Source organism: Schistocerca piceifrons, chromosome X (assembly GCF_021461385.2).
Source record: "Schistocerca piceifrons isolate TAMUIC-IGC-003096 chromosome X, iqSchPice1.1, whole genome shotgun sequence".
Lineage (NCBI taxonomy): Eukaryota > Metazoa > Arthropoda > Insecta > Orthoptera > Acrididae > Schistocerca > Schistocerca piceifrons.
The window spans coordinates 306,113,406-306,125,749 of NC_060149.1; the positions used below are offsets into that span (position 1 = coordinate 306,113,406).

The 12,344-nt window shown below is 44.8% G+C and overlaps 1 protein-coding gene across 1 annotated transcript in view; it reads left to right on the top strand.

The window, feature by feature from the left end:
• LOC124721846 (early endosome antigen 1-like) overlaps positions 1–12,344 on the top strand; it is a 206,412-nt gene that overhangs the window by 178,644 nt on the left and 15,424 nt on the right. Inside the window, exons 13-14 of the mRNA XM_047246977.1 lie at positions 3,176–3,361; positions 10,298–10,439. Coding sequence (XP_047102933.1) covers positions 3,176–3,361; positions 10,298–10,439 — 328 coding nt within the window. The remainder of the gene's footprint in view (positions 1–3,175; positions 3,362–10,297; positions 10,440–12,344) is intronic.

Below are 12,344 nucleotides of genomic sequence, written 5' to 3' on the forward strand. Positions count from 1 at the left end.
CACCACTTGCCACCGGCACACCTCTAACTTGCCCTCACTACCTCTCCCAACTTGCAATCACTATCCTCTCTCCACTCACCTCTACTACCCTTTCCCGATTCACCACCACCACCACCACCACCACCACCACCACCACCACTCTATCCCCACTCGCCCGGCCCCCTATCCCCACTCGCCCGGCCCCCTATCCCCACTCGCCCGGCCCCCTATCCCCACTCGCCCGGCCCCCTATCCCCCCTCGCCCGGCCCCCTATCCCCACTCGCCCGGCCCCCTATCCGCACTCGACCAGTCCCCGTACCTCTCCCCACTCGCGCCCCCCTACCTCTCCCCACTCGCGCCCCCCCTACCTCTCCCCACTCGCGCCCCCCCCTACCTCTCCCCACTCGCGCCCCCCCCTACCTCTCCCCACTCGCGCCCCCCCTACCTCTCCCCACTCGCGCCCCCCCTACTTCTCCCCACTCGCGCCCCCCCTACCTCTCCCCACTCGCGCCCCCCCTACCTCTCCCCACTCGCGCCCCCCCTACCTCTCCCCACTCGCGCCCCCCCTACCTCTCCCCACTCGCGCCCCCCCTACCTCTCCCCACTCGCGCCCCCCCTACCTCTCCCCACTCGCGCCCCCCCTACCTCTCCCCACTCGCGCCCCCCCTACCTCTCCCCACTCGCGCCCCCCCTACCTCTCCCCACTCGCGCCCCCCCTACCTCTCCCCACTCGCGCCCCCCCTACCTCTCCCCACTCGCGCCCCCCCTACCTCTCCCCACTCGCGCCCCCCTACCTCTCCCCACTCGCGCCCCCCCTACCTCTCCCCACTCGCGCCCCCCCTACCTCTCCCCACTCGCGCCCCCCCTACCTCTCCCCACTCGCGCCCCCCCTACCTCTCCCCACTCGCGCCCCCCCTACCTCTCCCCACTCGCGCCCCCCCTACCTCTCCCCACTCGCGCCCCCCCTACCTCTCCCCACTCGCGCCCCCACTACCTCTCCCCACTCGCGCCGCCCCTACCTCTCCCCACTCGCGCCCCCCCCTACCTCTCCCCACTCGCGCCCCCCCCTACCTCTCCCCACTCGCGCCCCCCCTACCTCACCCCACTCGCGCCCCCTCTACCTCTCCCCACTCTCGCCCCCCCTACCTCTCCCCACTCGCGCCCCCCCCAACCTCTCCCCACTCGCGCCCCCCCCAACCTCTCCCCACTCGCGCCCCCCCCAACCTCTCCCCACTCGCGCCCCCCCCAACCTCTCCCCACTCGCGCCCCCCCCAACCTCTCCCCACTCGCGCCCACCAACCTCTCCCTCTCCCCCTCCCCACTCGCGCCCACCAACCTCTCCCTCTCCCCCTCCCCACTCGCGCCCACCAACCTCTCCCTCTCCCCCTCCCCACTCGCGCCCACCTACCTCTCCCTCTCCCCCTCCCCACTCGCGCCCACCTACCTCTCCCTCTCCCCCTCCCCACTCGCGCCCACCTACCCCTCCCTCTCCCCCTCCCCACTCGCGCCCACCTACCCCTCCCTCTCCCCCTCCCCCACTCGCGCCCGCCTACCCCTCCCTCTCCCCCTCCCCCACTCGCGCCCGCCTACCCCTCCCTCTCCCCACTCGCGCCCCCTACCCCTCCCTCTCCCCACTCGCGCCCCCTACCTCTCCCTCTCCCCACTCGCAGCCCCCTACCTCTACCTCGCCCCAATTACTTCTACCGACTCGCCCCCTCTTCCCCTTACCCTCTCCCCACTTACCACCACTACCACCTTTCCCCACTCCCTCCCCCCTTCACCACTCCCTCCCCTCCCCCCCTTCACCACTCCCTCCCCTCCCCCCTTCACCACTCCCTTCCCTTCCCCCTTCACCACTCCCTCCCCTCCCCCCTTCACCGCTCCCTTCCCTCCCCCCTTCACCACTCCCTTCCCCATGCCTCACTACCTCCTCCATGCCCTACTACCTCCTCCATGCCCCACTACCTCCTCCATTCCCCACTCCCTCCCCCTTTACCATTCCCTCCCCCATGCCCCACTACTTCCTCCACTCCCTACTCCCTGACACCTCTCCCCACTCCCTCACACCTGTCCCCACTCACTCCCTCCCCATAACCCCCCCAGGCCTACTTACCCTGCATCCACTCCATCCCCCTAACCCCCCACCCCCACTAACCATGCACTCACTCTCCCCTGCCCCCACCTCCCACCCCCACCCCTTGCCCCTGTCCCTGTCCCCACTCACCCCGCCACCCAACCCCACTCACCCCCACCACCCAACCCCACTCACCCCCACCCCTCATCCCCACTCACCCCCACCACCCAACCCCACTCACCCCCACCCCTCTACCCCACTCATCCACTCGCTCGCCCCTTCCCCACTCGCTCGCGCCTTTTCCAGTTTCTCCTCCAGCCCCTCCGCACCTTTGCCACCCACCTTTCACCACACACAACCCTGCCACTACCCACCTTCACCACTCCCCTGCCAACATCCCCCATTGCCGTTCCCACACTGGCTGCCACCACTGTCTTGTCCACCATCACTGCCCCTTTCTTCTGGCTCTGCCCCGTCCCTCACTGCTCCTTCCCCCCTTTTGCAGATAATGCTACTTTGTTCATTGACATTTGTTCGTACTGTGTTCTAATTTTTCTTTATGCATGTATTCCAAGTACATCTTCTTCTTATGAGAATTATTATTTGTTTTTATTTAAGTTTGGTCTTACTGGTAAAATTTCTATCAGACTCCTGCTTGTACTGTATGTGGTTGTCTTTCTGTCATCTACACCTGGTGCTCTCAAGTACATTGCCTTAAGCACTTTGCATTACTAAACTGTTAGTATAAATACCAATTTTATTAAGCTTCACAATATAAAATGGTTTGTTCAGTGCTTTCTAGTCCTCCCCCTTTCCACCACACTCACTCCTGAGTATTAGTTCTTGTTTCCTGTATTCCTTGAGTTGAGTTATTGCTCCTGGGTTATCATTTAATATTCTCTTGCCTGCCGATTTATCTGCAAGTTTCTCTCTACCTGCCCCGCTCCCTCCTCTTTTTTTGTACATGGCTTTCTGAGAATATGTATTTCTCATGTCTAAATTAGTAACAGCCTAATGTAATTAATATAAAATAAACTATGTTCAATTGTACACATTTTTCATACAAATTTTCTTTTTGCAACTTATACCAATATTAAACCATGACATGTTTGTAATTCCAGGAAACTCAGTCTCTAAAACAGGAGCTTGAACATGTATCTCAACTTAAGAATAAGCTCTCGGAAGAGTACAATGACCTGGAGAAGGCTAGGGACACTGAGGTACAAGCAATGAAGAGTGAGTGTCAGAAGCTTCAGTCTGAAATCGAAAACAAAGAATCAGAAAAAAGTGAACTACAGGACAGTCTGGTAAGGATTGTTCGGATTGTTTTTAATTAGTTATTGATGTGCAGTTTTTTTTTACCTCCTGTTACTCGAAGGTGCAGAACTAACAGTGAGATTAGCAGCATTCTTTATAAAGATGGGAGGGAAATGTTGAAGTTCCTAATTTTAAAAGTAATTCAAAAGAATTTTCCATTTTTTTGGATTTGATTTCTTCATGTACACATCAGTTTCTAACAATTGAACACCTGTTTATGGTAGATGTCAGCAAGTGGCTCAGTCACACACTACCCGTCTGTACATCAATGTTGTGGGTAGCAGAACAGTTTATCACTGACAACAGTTAAACATTGATTGGTAATTTTGTTTAATGATGTACCCTACACGCTATCGGTTTGACAACACATTTTAATGTGTCTGAATAAACCAGTGGCCACATTGATTCTGTAGTTTCATTTTTTTGTAAGGTTAATGCAGAGTGCCTTTTTTGTTTCATGTGCCACTGGATGCAACACAAATTATTCTTTACTTGCTCAATTCTCTAGTCAAGTTTAAACTATTTTAGAACACATTCACAAATGCTACAAGCCAGGAGACAGTGATGTGCAGCTTCACCCAGTAAGTTGCAAGCCGATAAATTCCAGAGCATGCAAAGTCTGTTGTGCACAAGAAACATATAGTCTCAGTTGCATCCAAACCGGATTCTAAGTCTGAATCTAATCAGTTAACACAATAAAATAATGGTCCATAAAGGAGTGCTTTGTGTAAGCATACAAACTACTTTCTAGCTGGAGAGCAAGTTTATTTAAAGCAGCCAAGAACAAAAGGATTTGCCCATCCGAGTTGCGACTTTGTGGCCTCTGCTGCCACAAAGTGCAGTGACTATGCTCCACTCCTTATCAAGAAAACTTACCAATTCCACCTCCATATTGTTGGCTGCTTGTGGAATATCCTTCTCACACTTGACAGGAATATAATATTCCTCCTCTCTTTAACTGTCCTTCAAGAGCTTGAGCAGCATAGGAGGCGACACTGTTTTGTGTCATTCACTTTGTTCAATGGTGGTAACAGAAACTGGCGGGGGGATTAAGTAGAGTGTCATGGCAAAAAGTGAACCATGCTGGTGCTGGCCTCTACCATCACTATAGGAGCCAAAAACTGTATGGGATGAGAGACTGTCTCATTTTCCATGGGCTGCCCCTGTTTCTGCCAGGACTTTGTTGTTTTGCCACTGAAATATGTGGCAGGAGCTGGGCTCGTGACGGGGTAGAGCTGCCTGTGACAATTGCAGTCACAAGGTAGGACTATTTTGTTGATGCCACAGTATGCTGTTGGGTGTTGACATAAAACCAGAAATACTTGTTCCTAAAGTTGGCTTAGCTGGGGCATTACATTCTGCTGGTGTTGTGCAGCCAAAGCTGATTTGGTCCTGCCACGATATCACATTTGACACCCTCTATGTTCAACATCAATGCACAGTGTTGACACCAGAATTTTTGCTGAATATGCAAGCCAAGGCAGGGGTGCCTGACCAGTAATTCGGATGCATTTGGTGGACCAGGTATGCAACGTTGGGCGTAACATCTCATCACATGGATAACAGTTCAGCTGGGCAGTGACCATCAATAAGGAGGACATACTTGTTCAATGCTAGGAAATGAGTAAGAGCTTCCTCAGAGAATGTCAGTCCTGCAACACATGCATGCGAAATCGTCTGCTTCTGGACAGAGTTTTTCACCATGGCCCAAGCCAAATATGAAAACAGGTGGACGTGGATTTTTTTTGTACCATTCAAAGGGCCATATGACTTCTGCATCTGAGTTCGGGTCAGCTTCCATATTTGCCACCAGCAAAGAGGAGGGTTGGCCAGTGAATAATGCCTTTGCACTGTCAAAACTGGCAGTATTCAGATGCAAAAAATTGGGGACTACTATCAGAGACTGTCGTATGAGGTGCAGCTTCTATTGCAAAGAAATTAGACAGGACCTGAATTATTGTAACAGTGGTTGTGGAAAATCTTCAGGCCACATAGGGAAAATTGGAAAGGGTGGTTACTACCAGAAGCCACATTGCGGCTTTGAACAGTCCAGCAATATCCACTTGCACCATGGCAAAAAATGCTGTACTGGTCAGACCGATTTTGCACACTTGCATTGCAGGACTGGATGGTTCATTCTATCTGCACAGCTTTTCTCAGCTGGCAAATATGACATCTTGCCATGGTCTTCATGTGCCTCATTGTCCACGCTAACACTGCAGGTGGTGAAGGATTTGGGGTCAATGTGCTGGTGGTATAACAACTCCACACACAGTATCCAACAGCAGGATGTTGTCAACAGCATTAAAGTGGTTTCACAAGGAGAAATACATTCTGAAAACAGAGTCAGAGCCACTGACAGTATGTTCTGGCAACCCTGCTGAATTGAAAACAACACCCTGCATCATGAACCATGACTAAGATGTCAGCAGTCGTATCCTTTATGTTTTCACCAATGGGGAAGTTAACAGCCTCCTGCTTATAGAAGTCCACCTCTATATGTCACAAGACCCTATAGCTTATTCTGTGTTGAACTTCAAAGTTTAATCACGGTAGTGCAGTAAGTGGCTCCATTTATTGCTGTCCCTTGCTGCGTAAACTTGACTAACAAGACTCCATGTCCATAACAAAACACAGTTGCCTCAATCTTGTGTGTTGAGATTGTCTGCTTGGTGATAATGTTATCTAAAAATTGATCACCTTCCTTGTGATGTCAGCCCTGAAAGTCAAAAGCACAAACTATTCTTTCCATTTTCTGTTCCTCAGTAAGCAGTCTGGGAACCCAACATGCACACTGTTTGCGAAATCACAACTTTTTAGAGAGAATTTTGTGCAAAATTGTTCTACCCACACTCCGAAATTTGAGTACTAGAGTTGAGATTGTGAACCATTGGCCTTCATGATACTTTTCATCTGTGGCTTTGACCAAATCGTTTGAGATCAGTAATAGTAGCCCTGATCATGGCTCACCATGGACACTTTTCCATCCAGCCATGTAATCTCTCCCCTGCTTATGTACTTTGTTATCACTCATCATATTGGGCTCATATGCCTCACTTATTTGTCAGTGAAATTCTGCTGATGCAGCATTCTTTGCTGTCAAAAACTGAATCGTTGACTGTATTTCACATTTGGTGGGCTGATCGTTTGTTTGAAACATTTTGAACTGGCACTGTAGACAGCACACTGTGATAATACCAAAAAGACACTGGAAGTTGGTGCACATGCGCATTTCAGTTTTCACATGACATTCAATTAGCTATGACGATTAGGACCTTACTTCGTAGATATTTTATTTGATTTGACGAAGGCATTTGATTGTGTGGACTATGTAATACTTTTGCATAAGTGAGAACGTTATTTAATTAGGAAAAGTGCTGAACGATGGTTTGCTTCATAACTGGAAATTAGGAAGCAGAATGTAGTCCTCCAGTGTAAACAAACAGGGAATACATTTGAATCTGACTGGGATCATATAAAGTGGCAGGTGCCCAGCATTATGTTCTGGGTTAATTGCATTTCTTGATATGTATCAATAATCAGCCACTAAACATGAAAATGATAGAAAATTTTTCTCTTTGCAGATGACAAAAATGGTATTTTGAAAGACATGGAATGTAATGTAAATGATCTACCTAATAGGATAGTCAGTAACATCAGCAAGATACTTCAAAGAGAACGGATTAACACTTCAACTACAGCAAAACAAAATACATACAATTTCTGTCCTGGAACACTTACAAAAACAAAACTTTACTGTCCCAAATGGTCATTAAAGTCAACCATTTTAGATTCTTAAAACTCTGAGGGTAGATGAAAAGCTTTAATCGAAGTATAGTGTTCAAGATCTTTTGCAGAAACTGAATGATGCTGTCCTCTCCACTGACTCTGGTAGTGAAACATAGAACTTGCTTGCTTACTCTCATACTATTATCTAATTTGGTGTTATATTTGGGGGCAACTCTGTGCACATACCAAAAATACTCTTAGCACAGAGGAGGACAGCCAGGCAGATCTGTGGTGTCAGTTCACAACCTTTCTATAGGCCACTGCTCTGGTATCTCAAAATTCTAACTCTGCCATCCCTGTACATATACTCAATCACGGGATTTGTTGTTGATAGTATTGACTCATTTAGAAGAAAGTGCAATATTGATTTAGAGAACACTAGACCCCCAAAAGTGATTTGTACTTGGTAAAACAATTTCTTAAGCAATGTACAGGAAGGTGTGCGCTATTCAACAGGTTTCATTTTCAGTAAGCTTCTAGCAGAACTGAGAAAATGAGTGATATACAGCAAGTCATAAAATCTGAATTGAAAAGTTTCCTTTGAAACACTCTACTTCTATTCTGTACGGGGTTCCTCACAGTAGATAGGATCTTTTCTCAGTAATGAGTTATTTACTCGTATACTCTCTCATAACTTTTTTTGGTATTTTACTAATGCAGTAGATTAAAACTGAAGAAACTGCAAAAGAGTGGGAATTTAAGGAGAATAGGACCGGGATAAACTGAAAGAACCAGAGTTTGTAGAGGGTTTGAGAGAGTATTAGGGAACGATTGACAAGAACAGGGGAAAGAAATATAGTAGAAGAAGAATGGGTAGCTTTGAGAGATGAAATAATGAAGGCAGCAGAGGATCAAGTAGGAAAAAATATGAGGGCTGGTAGAAATCCTTGGATAACAGAAGAGATATTGAATTTAATTGATGAAAGAGAAAATATAAAAATGCAGTAAATGAAGCTGGCAAAAAGGAATACAAACGTCTCAAAAATGAGAATGACAGGAAATGCAAAATGGCTAAGCAGCGATGGCTAGAGACATATTTTTCTAGGGGTAAGATAGATATTGCCTACAGGAAAATTAGAGAGACCTTTGGAGCGAAGAGAACCACTTGTTTGAATATCAAGAGCTCAGATGGAAAACCTGTTCTAAGCAAAGAAGGGAAAGCAGAAAGGTGGAAGGAGTATATAGAGGGTCAGTACATGTGCAATGTACTTGAGGGCAATATTATGGAAATGGAAGAGGACATAGATGAAGATGAAATGGGAGATATGATACTGCGTGAAGAATTCGACAGAGCATTGAAAGACCTAAGTCGAAACAAGGCCCCAGGTGTAGACAACATTCCATTAGAACTACTGATAACCGTCAGAGAGCCAGCCCTGACAAAACTCTACCATCTGGTGAGCAAGATGTACGAGACAGGTGATGTACCCTCAGACTACAAGAAGAATATAATTATTCCAATCCCAAAGAAAGCGGGTGTTTACAGGTGTCAACATTACCGAACTATCAGTTTAATAAGTCATGACTGTAAAATACTAACACGAATTCTTTACAGACAAATGGAAAAAATGGGTAGAAGGTGACCTCGATGAAGATCAGTCTGGATTCAGTAGAATTGTTGGAACATATGATCCTATGACTTATCTTAGAAGATAGGTTAAGGAAAGGCAAACCTACATTTCTAGCATTTGTAGACTTAGAGAAAGCTTTTGACAATGTTGACTGGAATACTCTCTTTCAAAAATTCTGAAGGTGGCAGGTGTCAAATACAGGGAGTGAAAGGCTATTTACAATTTGTACAGAAACGAAATGGCAGTTATGAGAGTTGAGGGCCATGAAAGGGAAGCAGTAGTTGGGAAGGGAGTGAGACAGGGATGTAGCCCATCCCTGATGTTATTTAATCTGTATATTGAGCAAACAGTAAAGAAAACAACAGAAAAATTTGGAGTAGGAATTAAAATCGACGGAGAAGAAATAAAAACAATGAGGTTTGCCGATGGCATTGTTGTTCTGTCAGAGACACCAAAGGACCTGGAAGAGCAGTTTAACAGAATGGATAGTGTCTTGAAAGGAGTATATAAGATGAACATCAACAAAAGCAAAACGAGGATAATGGAATGTAGTCGAATTAAATCAGGTGATGCTGAAGGAATTACATTAGGAAGTAAGACACTTCAAGTAGTAGATGAGTTTTGGTATTTGGGAAGCAAAATAATTGATGATGGTCAAAGTAGAGAGGATATAAAATGGAGACTGGCAGTGGCAAGGAAAATGTTTCTGAAGAAGATAAAATTATTAACACTGAGTATATATTTAAGAGTCGGGAAGTCTGTTCTGAAAGTATTTGTATGGAGTGTAGCCACCTATGGTAGTGAAACATGGACGATAAATATTTTAGACAAGAAGAGAACAGAAGCTTTTGAAATGTGGTGCTACAGAAGAATGCTGAAGATTAGATGGGTAGATCACGTAACTAATGAGGAGGACTGAATAGAATTGGTGAGAAGAGGAATTTGTGGCACAACTTGACTAGAAGAAGGGATCAGTTGGTAGGACATGTTCTGAGGCATCAAGGGATCACCAGTTTAGGACTGGAGGACACCATGGAGGGTAAAAATTGTAGGAGGAGACCAAGAGATTAATACACTAAGCAGATTCAGAAGGATGTAGGCTGCATTAGTTACTTGGAGATGAAGAAACTTGCACAGGATAGAGTTGCGTGGAGAGCTGCATCAAACCAGTCCCTGGACTAATGCATGTGTTTATAAATTTTATAATTAGCATTCTGTAAACTATGTACTGACTCCACTTTATGACCAAGTAACTTTGGCTCACATGACCCCACAGAACTTGATACATGAATAGGTAAATAACTCTAACTTAAATGTCAGACAAGGAATAAGATGTGTCTTTGTTTGTGAAACCATCACTTCAGAGCTATGAAGGTGAAGCTTAGATTGACAGGAAAAATTTTCATTTTCTAATTTTTGTTTGAGAGCTTCATTTGTTGAGAGAGAGAGTAATAGAATTTCATGCTGTTAGTTATTCATACTGGCAGTATTTTGTGATTTTTCTTTTTGTGATTTCATTGAAAAGTGTGTCTTGAATATATTGTTCTGCATTATCTGTTGTTTCAGCTTTCTGCTGAGAGAAAAATTTCTAAACTTCTTGATGAACTAAAAGTCAGCAATGAAAGTTTAATAGCTGCAGAGAGAGCTCATTCAGAGAAAACTGCAGTTCTTCAAACTGCTCTTGATGAAGTTGCAGGAGAAAAACTTGGTATGTCATTCATGAGCCATTATAGAAACCTTTCTTCGTTTACATTATATGTTAAAGAACGAGCCTTACCTGCTGTACTTTGGATGTAATTTCTCCAAATAATTTTGCTCCTAATTTCTTGATGAATAAATTAAAGAAATCAGCATCTGTTGGTGACATATTGTTTATTAAAAATCATTATTAGTTTTGACTTTGCAGCTGTCATTAGTTCTAAAAATCAAAAACGTAAACAAAACAAAGTTTCAGCAAAATATTTAAAGGAAAGAAACAGACATTAAATATGTGAAAAAAGTTAACATGTTACCCTCTAAGTACAGCAGTGACACATAGGTTTCTAGTCAATATTGAAAAGAATAAGAGTAGAAAGTGTGTACATAAAGATGAAAGTTAAGATTTTCAGCACCGTGTCTGTAAATGTACAATTCCAAAGCATCTTGCTTTATGTATTGACTGTGTGCCTGTTGTTGATGCTGCACTCATTGGGTAACTTCTTCACTTTTTTCCTCGACATCTAATATGTCCTCCTTCTTGTTTCATTAATTTATGGATATGTTTTTCGTTAACATTTTTAGGTCTTATGATGACTTCAAAGCCAAAAACTATCATGAATTTTAGTAAAGTAATATGTGACAAAGACCTCATTTCACTTAAATGAGTGCTATAAAGTAAGAATTTTTAGTTTCTAAGGATATGCCATAAATGAATAAAATTCATATATGGGTTATATTCATATCAACATTTTTGTTTAAATAGGAACGTCAAGGTGTGAAACAAGAGGAGTAACTTACCTCTTGAAACTAAAAGTTGTACTTCGTTTTTCTTCATCTCACTCATGGTGTAGAGAAAAACTGTTCACATTCTGTACAAATGTCATGTGTTAACAAGAAGATTGCATTGTCAGCAATACTGGTATATTAAAAAGATGTGGCCACTTATTGCTCCCAATTGGAGATTCATTACTATTGTAGTGCCATGTAATTTGTGATTTTCACATATATACGCACACCTCATGTTCATGAATTCTCATCTGTCTTTATCCTTTCAAGATATGAAATTACTTTGTATTTCTAAATGTGTTAGAAATAGTTAACTTTGTAACATTTCACATTTGTTCTCATACAGTAGATATTTTTGAAAGCTGTGGTGCAGTGCAGCATAGCGGTTAGCATCACTGGCTTTTGCGCTGCATGTCACCAATTCAAACTTGAGCACCAGCAGTTATTTGTCATTTAATGTCTATCGTTTCTTCAAATACCTTATGTTTGTATGTTCTGCAGTATACGATGTTTAGCTGCACTCTCTGTCCAGGAAGCCAGTTCTGTTCTGGCTGTATATTAGTGTCCGTAACAAAAAGTACTTTCAGTTCTAAGTGTTGCATTTCATTGATGACCCTGCCTTCAAATTTGGACTTGATTTTGGCTTTGACATGACATGGTTTGGTGGAGAAGCTTGGTACTTCAAAACATCAACATGACCTTGTCTACAACTAGGGAATGTAAAAGCCATTGCCTGCAGGGACATTGTTCCTAATATCTTTATACAAAGGACTCAGATGGACTCCAAAACAGCAGTAAGTCACCAGTACATCAGGTATCCATCATTGTTTTCTGTAGACGATGGTCAGGACCCAGCAAAATTATTGAAAGGATTGCCAAATACAGCAGATGGGATGACATTATGTGTTTGACAAATTGGAAATTTTACTTGGATCGCACAGCCTAGCAATGGTTTGAGCAGCTCAATAGCTGGGACAAATTCCAGGTCAAATGTAGGAAAACATTTGGCAACAATCAGCATCTAGCCTGCTTTGTGGAAGAACAACTGCAGGACAAGTTTTGGCCCTATACCAAATTGTGAATACGAATATGACAGAAGCCAAAAAAGTCACACTTCATGAAAGGCGTT